At 33.8% G+C, this 18,823-nt stretch overlaps 1 protein-coding gene across 1 annotated transcript in view; it reads left to right on the top strand.

Annotated features, from left to right (window-relative positions):
* LOC109332412 overlaps positions 1-16,745 on the top strand; it is a 25,987-nt gene extending 9,242 nt beyond the window's left edge. The window contains exons 3-12 of the mRNA XM_019567386.1: positions 2,866-2,944; positions 3,168-3,186; positions 4,597-4,716; positions 10,762-10,831; positions 11,374-11,417; positions 14,526-14,567; positions 14,780-14,839; positions 14,974-15,041; positions 16,198-16,255; positions 16,382-16,745. Coding sequence (XP_019422931.1) covers positions 2,866-2,944; positions 3,168-3,186; positions 4,597-4,716; positions 10,762-10,831; positions 11,374-11,417; positions 14,526-14,567; positions 14,780-14,839; positions 14,974-15,041; positions 16,198-16,255; positions 16,382-16,474 — 653 coding nt within the window. The 3' untranslated portion in view covers positions 16,475-16,745. The remainder of the gene's footprint in view (positions 1-2,865; positions 2,945-3,167; positions 3,187-4,596; positions 4,717-10,761; positions 10,832-11,373; positions 11,418-14,525; positions 14,568-14,779; positions 14,840-14,973; positions 15,042-16,197; positions 16,256-16,381) is intronic.

The following is an 18,823-nucleotide window of genomic DNA, read 5'->3' as shown; positions in this document are numbered from 1 at the left end:
AAGCATTTCTCTGGGAGATGTCTTAGGTTGGGCCGATCATATAAAATAATGATTAAAAGATTTAATCGGCTAACCTCGGTTAGTGTGCATACTCATTATGGATAATGAAGTAGTGGAGAGGACATTTACAGGAGACGAACGAGCCCCGAGATGTTGAGAGGGACGATGATGGCGGTGGTTCATCAGCAAAGTCTTGAGGGTGAGTCTAGGTGAAACGAGTCCCTTGTATTCCTAGATGAGGTATTCTGTTGGATCAGACAGTTCTCACAGCACAAACTAGACGATCTCTGACAACCCCTCTTTGGAATCAGGATCAATGAGAGGAATGCCCAGAAAGTGTTTGATACGACACCATCCTGAAATGGACAGTTCTTCGGAACAGATCGATCATATATCCTTGCGAGGAATAATTTTGGTGCGTTCAAATCGGCTTGTTATAGGACCTGTACTCTTGGTTATTTCCGAATAGTATATTGGGAGGATATTGGTGAAAGGATGGATGAAACAAACATAACATTCATACATTGAGATTGTGGACTTTGATCCTCATAATCTGAGATTATAATATCATTCGTCATTGTGCATTTTTATATGTGATGTATATATTGTGTTTATTATGCGTGTCTGGATGTGATATTCCGTGTAATTTCATGTCGTCAATGAGTATATTGTACCAATATTTCATGATATTCTAATGAAGTATGATTCAAAGTTATAGTTGGTTATATTTTTATTACCTTTAGGTAATGTTGTTTTTGCTTTTCCGCATAATATGTTACTTAAAGTGATGTTCTGAAAATGAAACGAATATAAGGAAATAAATTTTATATGACATCATTATAAAAAAAATACCCATTTCTGAGCAAGATTTTTTTGGAGTAATTTTCTTGTCGTTACACATATCAGTATCAGGAATGTGATGATGAAAAGCCACAACCCCTTGTAAAATATTCATTGCGCTTGTATGAGTTGGCACTATTGAATCCATCATTGAAGGAAGCCACTGCTTATCATTTGCAGCTTCTTTGCAATGGAGAAAATTGCCAAACCAGAATCAGGATTAACATGACGAACATAAATCCTCGACTCCATTAAGTTTACTTCATTTAACAAGTTGTTGATATCACTCAGTGAGGCTTCATGAGAGAGTGCAACCTTGTAAGAGATCTTGGCACGTTTCCTTGATAGTGTATCACCTATGCAGAAACTAAATTGCTTCCATTATCATCATCTAGAAATATGGAAATGACCTCTTTCCACCTGCGATACTCAATAAATTCCACAATTGCATACATCTAATAGTAGTCATTATGGGTAGTCCTAATAAAATAAGGGTATTGCAAAGCGGATAGAGTTGTGGGTCACTTGACCCAAATGATAGAAGAGGTACATGGAGCTCATTAGCCACATGTGAAAGGACATGAGCTATTCCCGAGGACAATGGACCAACAGTAGCAACCACTTCATTCTCCATCAACTTATCTTCATTTTCATGTTCATAACACAAAGCATTTGGATCAACAATTTACACTTTGGGGCCATAATTGATGGTAAATTGCATAATAATGACGTAAAATTGATAGCAGAGTCCAAGAGTTTCTGAAATAGGGCATGAAAAGCTCGTGCTTCATTAGGTAAATTGAAAATCAACAGATTATGGTGATTGGGAATTAAACCATCCCAACAATCACATTCTGGATATTCACTCTCTAGATCATTCTGACAGGTTCATTGAAGAAGAACTTCGCTCTCAACTAAATCTGTTTCGTAGCCTTCTTCCTGAACATAGGTAATATCTGATGCTACCTCACCATGCAACTTCAAAAGATTGTTAGTCTCGTCAACACAAAGTGTTGGATCATATCTAGGGCTACCACAATTATACTTTAAGGGTTGTGGTAGTTTGATTGCAACATTACTTATAGAAATCTCATGATAGGTATTTTCATGTATTTCACTCAAGTTATTATGCACAAGAGTTGAATCTCCAAGAGTCTTTTCATTTGAATAGATTTTTATTACATCTTCAAATGAATCTTTAGGCTTTGATGTACCCAAAAAAGATAATAGGTGGAGGCAATGAGGAGGTAAGTGAGTTAAAAGTCTGAGTAGTGGGAAGAGCCTTAATAGGCTTGATATTAGATAATTTGTTGATAAAGTTGAACATAGGTGATTGCTGGTAGTCGTGATTATACTGCCGACTTCCCTAGACAACCATCTCTTCTGCAATACCAGTGTGATTATTGTTTCCACCGCACAAAACCCTATATGGTTTCCTCCCCTGTCTCTTTGTTGGTTCCCATTGTTGGTGTTGTTCATCACGTGATTTATGAAAGTTAGCACTATCCAGTAAGAGTAGTTAGGGCCGTGGTAAAAGCTGAGTAAAACCCTGAAGGATCTACACTAGTGACCGACTGATCCCCCATGATTGCTAAGCTACGATAACGAGGCAGGAGAAATCCTGCTCTAATGCCACTTGTTGTAGTGGGAAGTACAAAGGATTGTCGAGCATCAAACCTAGAACGATAAATACAAGTTTGGTAGTTAAAACTTGATAGATAAACTCTAGAATCCACCGGAAAGAAAAAACTCTCAAATTTTATTAATGAAAATAATATGTTCTTTCTTGCTACATCCCCAATGGGGTTTAAATACTAAAAAATTATACTAAAAGATACTGAAAAAATAATAAAAAATACTGAAAATATAATAAAAAGATACTGAAAATTTAATAAAAATATAATTGCTAAAATATTAAAATATTGTTCCTTCCTACATCATTAAATTACAACAATTTTACCACACACATTCCTAAGTTTTTTGTTTGCTCCTTATTTTGTTTTTAACTTTATAGCATGGTTTCAGATTATAAGTTAAAAGAAACATCAAAATCATACTCAGGCCCTCGCCAGAAGAAGCCTATTGAGATATATGAATTTGAGAGGTACTTTATATTTCTTTCTATATTTAAAAAATGATGGATTTATTCAGTTTCGTCCGATTATATACACCCTTCTTCTTTTCCCAAAGCAAAGATAAACCTTGCTTTGTGTTTTTCTTAATGGACTTTTATGATAATCTATTGTCTTAATTTCCACTCTAACTAGTAATCTAATTCCACACGTTGTTTCATGTTCTAATTATGTGCTGTCATGGATCACCTTCAGTTGTCCCTATTGTCGAAAGGTATGGATTTTGGTTTTGATTTTTTTGAATTGTTTTCAAGTTTTATAGTCATGGTGCCCACATTTGTGATGGGGTTATTTGTAGTTTAGTGCCTGCACTCCTATGATTATGTTTAGTGTAAGTCACTAAAATATATATTGAATTCGGGTTGAGTTCCTCTCCAGTAGTGGATGAAAAGTAGAAACAAAAAAAATATTTTTTAATTGAAAAATAATTTAATTCAAAGCTGTTGAAAAAATTTGCCATTAGCCATAATCCATATTTAGTATTAGACTCTCTTATACTAAATTCTTGAATATTTGAGAGGATATTCAACCATTGAACTCTTGCTATAAATTTAGTCTTAGCAATCTTTTATTTTTCTTGGAAATTGATTTTCAAGATTGGCATGTAGATGGATAAACAGGGCTCTTAAGGTTTGCCACATATGACCCATAATTAATATGTGCCTTAATATTTTTTACTTAAACAATTAATTTTATCTCTATATTAGAAGTTGTTACTGTTTTTAATTTATTTAAAATCTATTGTACTATCGCTTATTATTACTGTATGTATAAATTTATATTCAGTTTTATGTTGATGCTAATGATTCATTGTTTTATATTGTTATATAGTTGATTTATAATTGAAATAATGGTCGAAAAAATTGAATGAAAGATTTCTCATACAAATATAAGAACACACTATATATTTTTTTACTTGATTACGTTACTTATTCAAGAATCGAGTATATTATCTATTATTTTAAATTTATTATAAAAATATTTTATAATTAAATTATTTAATATTCAAATTTCATATAGTTAAATTATGAAATGAGAATTACCTGTTTCACATTTTGTGTCAAATTGTGTCTCAGTCTAATGAAAAGTTATCATATATTTAAAAAATATAAAATAACATTTTTATTCTATTTAGTAGGATATGATTGATTTGAGATATGATGATAAAAAATTTTAGGACTGAGAATCCTGCTTCTAAATTATGGACCCAATTTTTTTTATAGCATTGGGTCTACAAAATGTGACCACCTGGGATAAACTCCAGTTTTGCTGTCCATAGTGGTGTGATTATTTGAAATACTTAACTTTTTATCTACCAAGAGACTTATTAAGCATAGTTGCAAAATCAGGCATTCAAAATATGACATTGATTGTTTAACGGTTTCATCCTTCCCATGTAATTATATGAGTTTAATATTTATGCATTATCATTGTGAAGATCTATATATAATTAGTGTATTATTTATCATTTATTTATATAATTTTTTTTGAAAAGTTAATGATTATTAAATATGAATATTAAATGATACACTGATAATGTATAAATCTTTTACACTATCATATATTTTTTTCTTATTATATTAGCACGACCTTTTTGTTATGAACTAATATTGACTATATACAGGTTAGAGAAATTGTTTCTATTCTGGACCTTGATGTTCTTTTCTATCCCTGCCCAAGAAGCGGCCCAACTTTTCGTCCCAAGGTTTTGGATATGGGTGGTAAACTGCAGTTTCCCTATATGGTAAGCATCATCCTTAAAGCAAACAAATCACAATTAATAATTTCTTGTTATGATTTTTAGGATGTTATGAAAAGGATGAAGAGTAAATCTAGTAAATTAAACTACTTTAGTTTAATAAATGCAAAAACTATCCTGTAGTTTTTCATGAATTTGTTTGGCATCTTGCAGCAACTATAATGCTTGGAATGGAAGAAATCCTCATGTAGTTTATTTGTGTATTGAACTTATCCTTTTACAATATGCTTCCCTCTTTTCTTCTTGCCTTTTATGAACATGACAACTCTCTTATATACAAGAGCAAGAGCAAGAAAAAGGGAAAGAAAAGACTCAACTAAACTAACTAATAGAGTAACCGAAATAACTAACTACTAGAATTGGTTAACTTGCACTCTAAGAAATCACACTGAGGCTGCTGTACCAAGATGGCTTGGGCTGCTTGGGCTTGAGGTTGAATGAGGACAGCCTGATCTTGCCCTGTGTGTTTGTCATTTATTATGCTGGGTTGTGTGGATTTATTGTTGTGTTGTATTTTATTCAATACCCCCCCCTAGGCTGCATATTATTTAATACCCCCCCACAAGCTGGAGAGAATATGTTGAATACTCCAAGCTTGGCAAGTAGGTAATGGAAAGGAGATGGATCAAGAGGCTTTGTTAGAATATCAGCAGTTTGTTCAGTGGTAGAGATTGGAAGAAGATGAAATAAGTTGGCTTGTAGTCTTTCTCTTACAACATGACAGTCTATATCTATATGCTTTGTTCTTTCGTGGAAAACTGAGTTGGCTGCAATGTATCTAGCAGAGTCATTGTCACAGTATAACAAAGCTGGTTTGATGAAGGGAACCTGGAAGTTGCAGAGGAGGTAAGTGAGCCATTGAATTTCGCATGAAGATGATGCAAGTGCCATGTATTATGCTTTAGAGGAGGATCGTGCCACTGTGTTCTACTTCTTTGATTTCCAAGACACCAATGAGTCTCCTATGAAGACACAACATCCACTAATAGACTTCCTTGAATCCATACAAGATGTCCAATCTGAATCACTGAAAGCTTTGAGTTGCAAACTGGATGAGTTAGGATAGAGCAGCCCCTGTCCTGGATTGGCTTTGACATATTTGAGAACCCTGGTTAAGGCTTTAAAATGAACAACAGTTGGTTGAGCCATGAACTGACTCAGTTGTTGAATAGCAAAACTTATATCAGGTCTAGTGTTAGTAAGATATAATAACCTGCCTACTAATCTTCTGTATGATGCAGGATTGTCATAAGGCAAACTGTCATCATTGTGTAACTTAGTAGTTTTGACTATTGGAGTAGGTGCATACTTAGAAGCTAGAAAACATGTGTCATATAGGATATCTAGAGCATATTTTCTTTGTGAAATAGTTATTCCCTTCATAGTTCTGGCAACTTCTATGCCTAAGAAGTATTTTAGAATACCAAGGTCCTTGATCTTAAATTGTTGATCTAAGGTATGCTTGACATGTTGGATTTCGATGCTATCATTGCCAGCTAAAACCAAGTCATGCACATAGATGAGCAGGGCTGTAAAGTGTGATCCTTGCTTCTTAGTAAACAAGGAATGATCATGGTGAGATTGGATATAGCCTAAGGATGTGAAAGACTGAGTAAGTTTAGTGAACCATTGCCTCACAGATTGCTTAAGGCCATAAAGGGATTTGTGTAGTTTGCAGACCATGTTTGGTTTGGGGCATATCACTCCTTGGGGTATGGTCATGTATACTTCTTCATTGAGGTCCCCATGGAGGAAATCATTGTTCACATCAAGTTGATGAATGAACCAATTTTGAGAAGAGGCTATAGCAAAGAGTAACCTCACTGTTGTGAGTTTCACAACAGGAGCAAATGTGTCAAAGAAGTCTATCCCCTCTGTTTGGTTGAAGCCTTTTGCCACTAACCTGGCCTTGTATCGTTCTATGGAACCATCTGACTTGTGTTTCACTTTGTAAACCCATTTACATCCTATGGCTTGTTTGTTGGGAGGTAAGGTAACAACAGTCTAGGTTTTATTCAGCTTGAGGGCATTAAGTTCATTTTGCATTGCCTCAATCCAATGGCTAGATTTGATTGCTTGGTTGTAATGTTTAGGTTCTATGGTGGTGGTGATGGATATTAAGTGGCTAAGGTGGTCACTGAACAAGGGCTGGTATGAGAGAACAGAGGAAATTGGGTATTGGATCTTACTGTCCTTTGTATTCATCATATTACAATAGAAGTCTTGTAGATAGTTGGGTGGATATCTAATGCGTTATGACTTTCTATGCCCCTGAGTGTGGTGAGAGTCTATGGTTTGATCATTAGTGGGATTTTCTAAGGGTGCATTATCAATATGTGTCTCATATGTGCCATGTCCAATATTGTCAGCAAGATCAGTGGTAGGTTGGGGAATAAGGTCAAGGAAGCCTAACTCATTCTCAGTACCCTCATTGGTTAGAGAGTCATAGGACTCATTGGTTTTATAAGGGAATAGCTTCTCATATAAAACAACATTCCTGGAAAGGAAAATTTCCCTATTGTGTAAGTCAAATAATAGGTACCCCTTTGTACCAGTCTTTGGCCAAGGAATATGCACTTCCTGGCACGGGGGTCTAGCTTGGTCCTGTGGCTAACAAGGGTAGAGGCATAACATTGGCAGCCAAAAAATCTAGTCTCAAGTAGGTCAGGTCTCTTTTGGTGAAGGCACTCATAGGGTGTTCTTTCTTGTAATACATGAGTAGGTAACTTATTTATGAGATAGGTGGCATGCTGGACAACATAAGACCAAAAGATCCTAGGTAAGTGTGAGTGAAAAAGCAAAGTCCTAGTCACATTGAGGAGGTGCCTATGTTTTCTTTCCACAACAGAGTTTTGTTGTGGAGTTTCTACACACGAGGTTTGGTGTAGTATGCCAAAATCTTTAAAGAATTAAGGCATGTTGAACTCACAACTGTTGTCAGTCCTGAGTGCCTTCACTTTCTTGCCAAATTGAGTTTGGACCATTGTCACAAACTTTTGAACTAATTTTCTGGCCTCTGCCAAGTATGTCTAGAGTAGTCCTCAACAATAGTGAGGAAATACTTATGTCCACATATGGATGGGATAGCTAAGGGCCCCATATGTCCATATGGACTAAGTCAAAAGGGTTAAGGCTCTTATGCATGCTGTCTTGAAATGCTAATCTAGGCTGTTTTCCAAAATGACAGAAATCACAAGCTATTGCAGGTTTAAAATGAACAAAAGAGTATTGCTTGCATATAGAGTTTAAAACATTAGTAGAGGGATGGCCCAATCTATAGTGCCATAGGTCAAATTCAAAATCAATATGTAAAGCATTTACATTGTGTTCTATGTTAGCAACATTATTAAAAATCCTTCTAAGGACATATAGGCCATTTCTAACTTCAGCATGTCCAATCATCTTCCAAGTAGTCATATCCTGGATAGAGCATTTCAAGCCATCAAAGGTTAGAGCATAATGCATTGAACTAGCTATTTTATGAACAAATATCAAATTAAACTTGAAATTAGGCACATATAGGACATTATGCAGTGTCAAGGATTCTGAAATACTCATAGAACCAAATAGCCTTGCCAATGTGGTTGAGCCATTTGGCATATTTATGATAATAGGTTTGATTGAATGATAAATGTTAAATTTTCCTAAGTCAGGGCACACATGGTCTGTGGCCCCTGTGTCAAGTATCCATAAGAAAGAGTTACCCGTGGCATCATGACCAGTAGAAATGTCCTGAGGATCAACTGCTGGCATTGGGTGCGTACTCAATTGATTTATGTTGTGATCATCCTTGGTTAGTCCTATATTGTGCAGCAATGATGATAATTGAGCATACTCTCTAGCACCAAATTTAAAGTCTGTTGTGTTGCCCTCTGCCATTTGTTGTTCCATAGGTTCTTTATTGTCAATTTGAGTTGCATCATTGATAGCCATATTGGTTTGTCTTGGATTTCCTTGTTGGTAATTTGGGGGAAAGCCATGCTTAAAGTAGCATGTTTCTATTGTGTGCCTTTCCTTGCCACAATATGTGCAGAATTTAACTGCACTAGTTATGCCAGGATTAAAACTTCTTGTGTTGCTTCTGCCCCTGCCTTGTGTGGTTCCCCCTCTGGTATTGCTAGTTCTTGGCTTCCAATTCTGTCTTTGATCATCCTGGTTAGTTTGTTGCCTATTGTTAGCCGAATTGTAAAGAACCTTGGAACTTTGTGGATTTTCACCAACCAATTGTCCTTCTTGCTGTATGAGTAGTGAAAATGCCTTGTTCATGGTAGGAAAAGGTTCCATCATCAAGATTTGGGATCTTGTAGCATTAAATTCCTCATTTACTCCCTTGAGGAAGCAAATGACATACTTAGTTTCACGATATTCCCTATTTTTGTTAGCTGATTCACATATGCACCTGACTTCACAAACACATGCTGGGAGTGGCCTTATGGATTCGAGCTCATCCCATAAGATCTTTAAATCTGTAAAATAGCTAGAGATGCTTCTGTCCCCTTGCTTGATTGAGTGGAGATCTTGGAGCAGGTTTAAAAATCTGAAGTAATCTCCTTTAGAGAATCTTTCTCTTAGGTCTTGCCATAGCTCTCTTGCACCATCAATGTACACTATGCTTTGTGATATTTGCGGTGTCAAGCTTCTAGTGATCCAAGATACCACCATGGTGTTACAACGCTCCCATATGTCAAAATTGGGATCTGATCTGCGCGGTGGTGGTATTGACCCATCTAGGAACTTGAATTGGTTCTTAGAGAGCAATGCTCTCTTCATTGATCTGCTCCAAGATTGATAGTTCCTGCCATCAAGTGGAGGGGAAACTAGGATTGCCCCTGGACTCTCTCCAGGGTGTAGGTAGTAGGGACTTTGAATGTCGTAGCCATTATTCTGTATGGCTTGCTGGTCCCTTTCTTGTTCAACACTCTCTGCCATTTGTTAGTGAGCAGGGTCTTCAAGAGTTTTGGAAGAAAAATTTGCAGAAGGAGAATGGAAGCTTGGAAGAATGATTGATTATAAGAATGCGCAGCATAGGTAAATGGAAGAAAATTTATAGAAGGAGAATGAATGATTAGAAGAATGAATGATTAGAAGAATGCGCATCATAGGTAAACCAGAACCTTCAAAGAGAAGGCTCTGATACCATAATGCTAGGAATGGAAGAAATCCTCATGTAGTTTATTTGTGTATTGAATTTATCCTTTTACAATATGCTTCCCACTTTTCTTCTTGCCTTTTATGAACATGACAACTCTCTTATATACAAGAGCAAGAGCAATAAAAAGGGAAAGAAAAAGACTCAGCTAAACTAACTAATAGAGTGACCGAAATAACTAACTACTAGAATTGGTTAACTTGCACTCTAAGAAATCACACTGAGGCTGTTGGACCAAGATGGCTTGGGCTGCTTGGGCTTGAGGTTGAATGAGGACAACCTGATTTTGCCCTGTGTGTTTGTCATTTATTATGGTGGGTTGTGTGGATTTATTGTTGTGTTGTATATTATTCAATAAACTATCTTTTCCAAATTGGCTCTGAAGATTTGGTCTAACAGTGTAAGACCCTACGATTAAAATGTCAAATAATCGATTCCTGATAGTGATACTTGTTGGGAGGGACAACTACGAATCCTGAAATGGATTAGTTCCTTATTCAAAAGTTGAGGGAATAGTCTTGGTAGTACAAAAAATTGACTATGAAGGTTTGAAATTTTGTTAAATAAAAGTTAAGCACGAGTGATGTTTGATGTATGAAATACTCCTGCAAAGGAAGCTGAAGTCAATTGGTAAGATCTGATAGAGTTCAGAAGGAAAAACTTTCACAATAGATAAAGTACTTCTGTATTTTGTTAACATATCTTTTGATAATGATTAATGTGTATTGACTTAAATTTAACAGGACATATAACCATGTAAAGCTACAATGAATTTATTTTCTTCTCATGTAGCTGTTAAATAAAAGCTTTGCCGTACAATACTTTCTACTAATGTTTATATCTTACTCCCGTTGCCTTATCATATGCCTCGTTGATTTCAGGTCGACCCAAACACTCGCATTTCGATGTATGAATCAGATGACATAATTCGGTATTTGGTTGGCCAATATGGTGTGTGCCTTCATATCTACCCTTTTTCTGTGTTGTGTGGTTATGTTATGTAGTGGTCTTTTTCCCATTGCATTTTAATCTGCAAAAAGCTAGTAACATATGTAGTAAAAGGAGAGAAGAGATTACCACTCTAAATTTCTAAGCATAAAGATGGGGAATATTTTTGGTGTCTAAAAAAAAAGTGTTACATCATGTACTATTTAGTGTGATTAATTAAAAAATGTATTTAAATTAAAAATTTAATAATTAATTATTTTTATAGTCAATCCCAATAAGTGATACATGAAATGACATACTTTATGAGACATCATATGTGTTTCAAAAATGGGAAGTCTAGGTAATTCTTTGTTTTACATACCTCGTAAAACATCTTGCTACATAGAAACTTCTATATGTTAAGCACTATATAACAATATCTCACCATTTCATTTTTATCAACTTTAATTTTTGTGTAAGGTTTAATAAGTTGCATACCAATTTTACATGCTATATGGAAGACTATTTGATTATTGAGTGTTGACATTTCATTATCTATTCTTTAGGTGACGGAAACATTCCTTGTACTTTATCACTCGGAATTTTCACGGTTAGAACCCTTTTCCATGAATCATTAATGAGTTTAGGGTAGCTTGTACTTTTGGTAGTAAGCTTAAAGCATGTAGCTTGTAAATATGATTTTGTAGGTGTAGCCGTGAATAGAATCAGAAGTTGGTAGTTGTGTCTTATTAAATTAGAACTAACCTAGAGCTGTTATGATAAAGCTATATATTAATCTAGTTGAAATTTGCTAAATGACTAAAAATGAGATATAATATTTATTTATTATTGAAATTATATGGGTGTAGATATAGAAGGATAAAAATGAATGATTAAAATAATAAATTTATTGATAATATTGTGAATGGTGTTATACTAATACTAACCCTATTTATACTAATACTAGATTCCTGATTACATAAGGAAACAAATCATAAAAATTAAAATAAAATAATATTAATCCTAAGAGATCTTATAAAATATTGTAAACAAATCTAAGATATAATTACTATAATATGAGATATTATCTCTATAGTCAGTATTATCTAGATATTCTCTATAATATATATAATTTAAGATATTTTGATATTCTTTCAAATTCTAATACTTCTCCTCAAGCTAAATCTTGTTAAGTTTTCCACTCGTTACAAGTAATTCCTATAAAAATGAAAATAATAAAATAATTATATGAGCTCCACCAACCACCAACCATGGCTCCAAGGCATTTGAAGGATTGAAGAAATTTGCAATAAAGATGGTGGAACGATTACTACAATAAAGATAGTCCAAGGTAGTTGGAATAATGCTCTAAACCATTAATAACAAGTAGAATCTTCAAATGCTATAAGGTAGAAAAGCATAACTATTCATGGGAGAAGCTATCTTCAAGCCTAACCACAATGGACATAAGCAAACAATATTTAACCATCCATCACATAAGCTATCTTCAAGCTTAACCACCATGGACAAAAGTAAACACTAATTAACCATCTGTGCTAGAAATTACATAAAAGCTTAACCACCATGGAAAAACCAGACTAACAAGAATGATGGTCACACAAACAACACCAAATGAAAATGGCTAAATTTGAGGATTAATCTTCATTAAAGGCAAAATAGATAGCACCACCAACTAGAAACCACTATCATTTAATCAATAATCGGGACGACATCAATACCATAAAGAGCCTTGATCAACACACTTACTAACTATATTTAGATCATGACATATCTGAACCACACAAGATCTAAATCACTTTAGCACTTCTATATCTTGCACTTCCCCTAAAGATGGAGCATCTACATTATATGCGTTCAACTTGCCACATACAAATAAGAGATAACCAACTAAACTTGTGAAAGGGATGACAATCACAAATCCAAGGAGAACAGTGTAGATTGAAGCTTCAACAAATGCGTGTACCAGTAAGAACATATCCATCATAGGAAGAGAAAATAAACATGCTAAATAGGGAGGCAAGAATAAGGAAGATAAAATAATAGCGGAAATGATACACCTTGATAGTGGGATTACAATAAAAATCAAGGACAACTTGGTTAGAAGACGACAACCAGAAAACCAACTAGCAAATATGATTGTAAGCCTAAGCTTCCCTCAAGACGGATACCATGTCGAAACTATAGGGTTTATATATGTAAGGAGAGAAAGGAATGACCAAAATAGTAAAGTATATTAATAATGTTGGTGCAGTGAAAGCTATCCACAAAAGATGATGTGTAGGAATGACAATGAAAATCGAATACATGAGTACTCGTCCAGACTCAACCCAAATTTGACGGGAAATCCGATGTGACTAGGTTCGAGTTTTACCCGAGTCCATTTTTTGGGTTTGGGTTTGATATAGTTGATATCCTACTCTGACCCGATCAAATAATAATATTTTTTGGATATATAGAACCTATATATATATATATATATATATATAAAATTGACATTTGTATATACAGCCACCCTAATTTCCGGTTGAGTACTCACCCTTGACCCTTTCCCGCTTCCCGGTTGAGTACTCACCCTTGACCCTTTCCCGCTTCCCATTCAAGTCTCAGGAAAAAAGGCGAGTGAGTTTCTAGTACCACATAACCCATTTGCATGAGTAGTTGAAAATATATACTCATAGTGATAGTTTACCAGCGATTGATGATTGTATAGAGATTTAGGAGAGATTAATATATGTGAAATTGACATATATATATATATATATATATATAAATACATGTTTCAGGCGGGGTCTCCTCGTTGGATTTCAGTTACCCGAAATCCAACGGTTCGGTGATGATAGTATTTTTCCAATCTTATGTAATTCAGCTTGGGGTTCAGGTTTTAGATTTTGAATTCAGGATTGAGTAAACACAAATCCGACCCAAATCTACTCCTTTCCATTCCTAATGATGTGACGATATTGTGATACAAGATATAATAATAAATCATATTTATATTAATACTAAACTCTGAATTAAATAAGGAAACAACTCGTAAAAATAAAATAAAGTAATCTAAATCATACGAGATGTTCTAAAATACTCTAAACAAATATAAGATATAATCAACATAATATAATACATTCTTTTTATATATTCGTGTATTATTTAAATATCCACTTTATAATAATTTAAGATGTTCTAAGATATTTTCTTATATTCTAATATTGATTATTTGTGCAGTTATTTATTAATTAATTTATAATTATTAATTGGAGTAATTGAATATGTAAGTAATTAAATAAATAATTTGGTAAAATTGTTAGTAATTTTATAATCATTTATTTAACTACTTATATAATTTGGTAAAATTATTAGTAATTATTTCTAATAATTATCAATTTATAATTATTTTGTAGTTATTTATAATTAATAGTAGTTATTTTAGTATAAAGTAATTAATGTAATTGGTAAATTTAAAATGGTAAAACTCAATGAATTATTGAAAGCTTGTACAGATTTTGGAAAGTTTTTTAGCTTTCTAAAATTACTTCAAATAGCTTTCTAAAGGCTACCTTTCGAACGTTACAAGCCTATTAGCTAGAAGCTTATTAACTACAAGCCTATTAGCTACAAGCTAAAGTTTGCATAGTATTTCAGCTTAAAGTTTAATTCTATAATTCATTTTAGTATATAATGGCTATGCTTTTTTTTGCAGACACTGACAGCTAGTATTGGTTTGCTTGCTCGTAGTGGAAAGGTATAAGCTGCTTTTTTTCTTGTTAAAATGGGGATGTTTACTTAACATTATTTAAAAGTAACAATTTCTTCATAACCAATAGAAGAAATTGCTAGCATGGGCCAAGATATCTAGTTGACTGCTATGCATGAATTTCCTTGTTAGTTGTTTGTTATAGAGATTACACTTCTATCAGTAAAAGACTCCTATAACCACTCAATATTTGTTTTCAGGGTTCTACTTATACTCCAGCAAAGATGCCTCCAAAGCCACTTAAATTATGGTCATATGAGGTTAGTAAAATAAATTTTTTGCTACTTAATGCTTAATTAACCAGGGACTTGTTTAGTTCTATCACTAAATTTTAGATTGATAAACATTGCAACCTATCATCTGCTGTTAAATTTAAAATTCTTAATTGTCTCAGGGTTCTCCTTTCTGCAAACTTGTACGGGAAGCACTTGTAGAATTGGAGCTGCCACACTTGCAAATCAGGTACATGCCATATTTTCTTCTTATGGGACGTCCCTTGTGATTGAATTAGCTGGAAACATGTATTATTATTACAACTTTAATGATTATAGTTGAGTATAGTGTTTTAAATTATGGTTGCGGTCGCGAATATAGTTATTGTGATTACGGTTATTATAGTCATTGTGATGCGGATCGTGGTTGGTGTGGAGTGAATTATTTTGTGAGTAAAAAAATATTTTTGATATCGATGCGGCTTAGTTGCGTGGCGGCACAAACACAGTTTGATGAGATTGTGTTGCGGTCACATTATTGTGATTTAATATCACACCGCAATATGATTGCAGATGACAATATTGTAGCTACATCACATGATGCGGTTCGCAATTTGATACACGGGTTGAGGGTGAGGATTGAAAGAAAATTAGGTTTATGAGATTTCTCTGTTCCAAAACATAGCACGGCGTACATGAGATTACTCAGTGTGGGGCATAGAGAATTGGAATTGTGTGCTACCTTTAGGTTATGCATGATGGAAAGAGATGAAATAAATCAGAAAGGAATAGGACAATAATAGAGTTATGTTAGGAATACGACAATAATAGAGTTATGTTTTGGATTGTTCCACCATTTTAGTGGTCTAAAGTGTTTCTAGTTTTTAATCACATTGTCTTATTTATAAAACAAACCAAACATAGAACTCATTTTGTTTGGTCTTGCTCTAACACATTAACCAAGCGCTATTATCTCATTCATCAATTTACTCATGTAATGTAGAGGCTGTTTCTGCAACCAGAACAACCACAAAGTGCAAGATGCTATATATAAACGTATATATATATATATATATAACCATTCATTTGCCTTCAACCGTTGACCAAGGCTCGTCTTTTAACCTTCCTCAACAATACCTTATTTAAGGGAAATTATCTTTATTGCATTGCTACCAAGAAAAGGCTAAAAAATGTTTTATCGCCACTGTTATTAAAAAAGGCGTGATACAAAAATGGCGGGTGATGAAGCATAAAGTTTTTTTATTTTTTTATTATATTATATATATATATGTCATTTTGCTATTGATATCAACTCCTTGGTTTTTTCATTCAGACTTCAAATTTTCAATGACATATCATGTAAACTTTTGTCTGTTCATATTCCTAACATTAATATTTCATTTTAGTTGTGCTCGCGGTAGCCCAAAACGGCAGATGCTATTTGACAAAACTGGACTGTTCCAGGTACTTGATTTACTCTAGTAGTGAATAAATGAACGTGTCTCTATAGTTAGCACAAACGCACATGCATGACTAGCGCGCTTCTCCTTGATTATCCTATGATGTTGAAGTTGTTAATTATATTTACAGGCACCATATTTGGAAGATCCGAACACTGGGATTGAAATGTTTGAGAGTGCAGAAATTGTAGAGTATCTAAAAGCAACTTATGCTCTTGAGTGAGTGATGTATATGGAGAATTCCTAATCCAATCTCAGGTGCAGAAATGTCTGCTCTAATTTTTGTCTTGTAAATTTAATTGAAAATAGTCTTAACACTGGTACATTAATTTGTTCTACTATCAAAGTATTAAATAAGGGAATCAAGTTTGCCAAACCATTCAACAATGGATTTATGTGGTACTAAAAGCAGTGAGTTGCAACTTGCTAGGTTGTAATTTATTTTGCACTGTTGTCCTACAAGAATGCCTTGACAATGATTTCATTGACTTCAATTGGATAGTTTACGAGAAAATATTCTAATATAAGATTTTTTTATACAGTCATATATAATTAACTACTTATGCGTTAATTAATAATGTATAATAGATATTACTATTAATTTTTAGTTTATCAAGTCTTATTTCTAGTCCTTAATAAATGTGTTATCACTTCAATCTTTCTAAATACGTATATTTCTTTAATTATAGAAAATCAGTATGCCATTATTGCAAAACAACGCTTAAAATTCTCAATCAATAACACTTTCAGACGCTGTCAATAGGAGTACAGTGAAATATACGGTTATATTCAACATTGTTTTAAAAGTGCTATAGAAAGTAAACATTTAAAAGTATTCATTCAAGCAAGCGCGATAAAAGTGTACATTCAACAACATTCACTCAGGCTAGTGTTGTAGAAAATAAACATTCAACAACGCTAATTGAAGCAAGTGTCATAGAAAGTAGACATTTAACATCACTCACTGAATTAAAGCTGTAAAAAATGGACATTCAACAACTCTCACCGAAGCAAATATTCTAGAAAGTGGACATTCAAAAACGTTAATTAAAACAAGCGTTATAGATAGTGAACATTCAAAAAAGCACTTACTGAAAAGGGCTATAGAAAATGGATATTCAACATATAACACTATAAAAAATCAAGAAGCCAATATTAAAGCATAGATTAATTGTCCAAGATCATTAACCCTACTGAAGAAGTCCATCAAATAGCTCTTCCAAGAACTTTGAAGATAACTCTTATATTGGCCAAAGGCACTAACACTAAAATATCTAATGCATAAAGGATATCAAGTGCAGATCCGTGCGACAAGGAAGACCGCTTCTTGCTCCTAATTGATTCTCTGCACTTGGCAGCTGTCTGAAATTAGCATTAAAATGCATAAGCCTCTTGTAGTTAAGTTCATTGTTTTAAATTGCGGTCGCGATTGTGGTTATGATTATAATTACTGTAATTGTGGTCATTATAGTTATTGCTGTATGGATTGCAGCTATTGTGGTGTGAATTAATTAAAAATATATTTTTGAATTCGACAAGTTCGATGTGACGCAGTTGTGGCAATCAGTGTAACCACAATATTGTAGCCACATCATATGAATGTGATCTATAATTTAAATCATTGGCTAAGTCATACCCATTAGGTATACAATATATAAACAATTTTTTAATTGAAGTACAAAATAAAGCATAGCAATCCCCCCTCATTGCTTTGCTACTTGAGTTTAAAACCACATACCACACAATAGTAGAAATGGATAACATTGTCTCTGGTGAAGACTTGGCACAATTAGCTGAAATCAAATGAAGAACAATAGATGTCATCAATATATTTACATAGGAGAAAACAAAGAAGATGGTGCCATGAAGGTTAAGCATATGACATGTAAAAGGCTTTTCAAAAGTCTGGAAACTCTATTTAGATTTTTGACTCAGTGACAAATTTAATAAATAATTTCCCTTCATCCTCATATTTCTTAGTAAATTGATTAACATTCATTTATTCTCGATCAACAAAGAAAGTCTCATCTTAATCCATAAGAACAATAGTAGCTAAATTTTAAGTAGATTAGGAATGCATGAGATAGACTATCTAAAAATGAATTGACAAAAAATCATAATGAACATAAATCATAACCTAAATCATCTACAGTGAACAACGGTGAGAAATACAATAAATGAAAAACAAATTGATACTACAAAAAAGGAAAAAACTAACAAAAATGACAAAACTCATTTTCAGTATCTTCAAAGTATTTTTAGCATCTTGTGGAAAGATGTAATGTGAGTCTTGTGGGAAGATAGTGTCTTGGTAAGATGAGTTTCATGGGAATATGAGTGCCATGAGAATACGAGTTCAACAAATATCATGGGAAGGTGAGTCTTTGTTGGAACAAGTGGGACAAATATGTGTGAAATGAAAAAACACAAAGTCCCACATTGGATGATGATAACACTTCAATAGTGTTTATAATCATTAATTGCACTTTTAGAGTGTGCCCCAAGGGATACAAGGGTTTTGTGGTAGATGATGTTAGGTATCAGTGGTTACAATACACCTAGAAGGGGGGGG

Source organism: Lupinus angustifolius, chromosome LG18 (assembly GCF_001865875.1).
Source record: "Lupinus angustifolius cultivar Tanjil chromosome LG18, LupAngTanjil_v1.0, whole genome shotgun sequence".
Taxonomy (NCBI): domain Eukaryota; kingdom Viridiplantae; phylum Streptophyta; class Magnoliopsida; order Fabales; family Fabaceae; genus Lupinus; species Lupinus angustifolius.
Note: the sequence above shows the minus strand (reverse complement) of the source record. Positions and strands in the feature narration are given on the sequence as shown.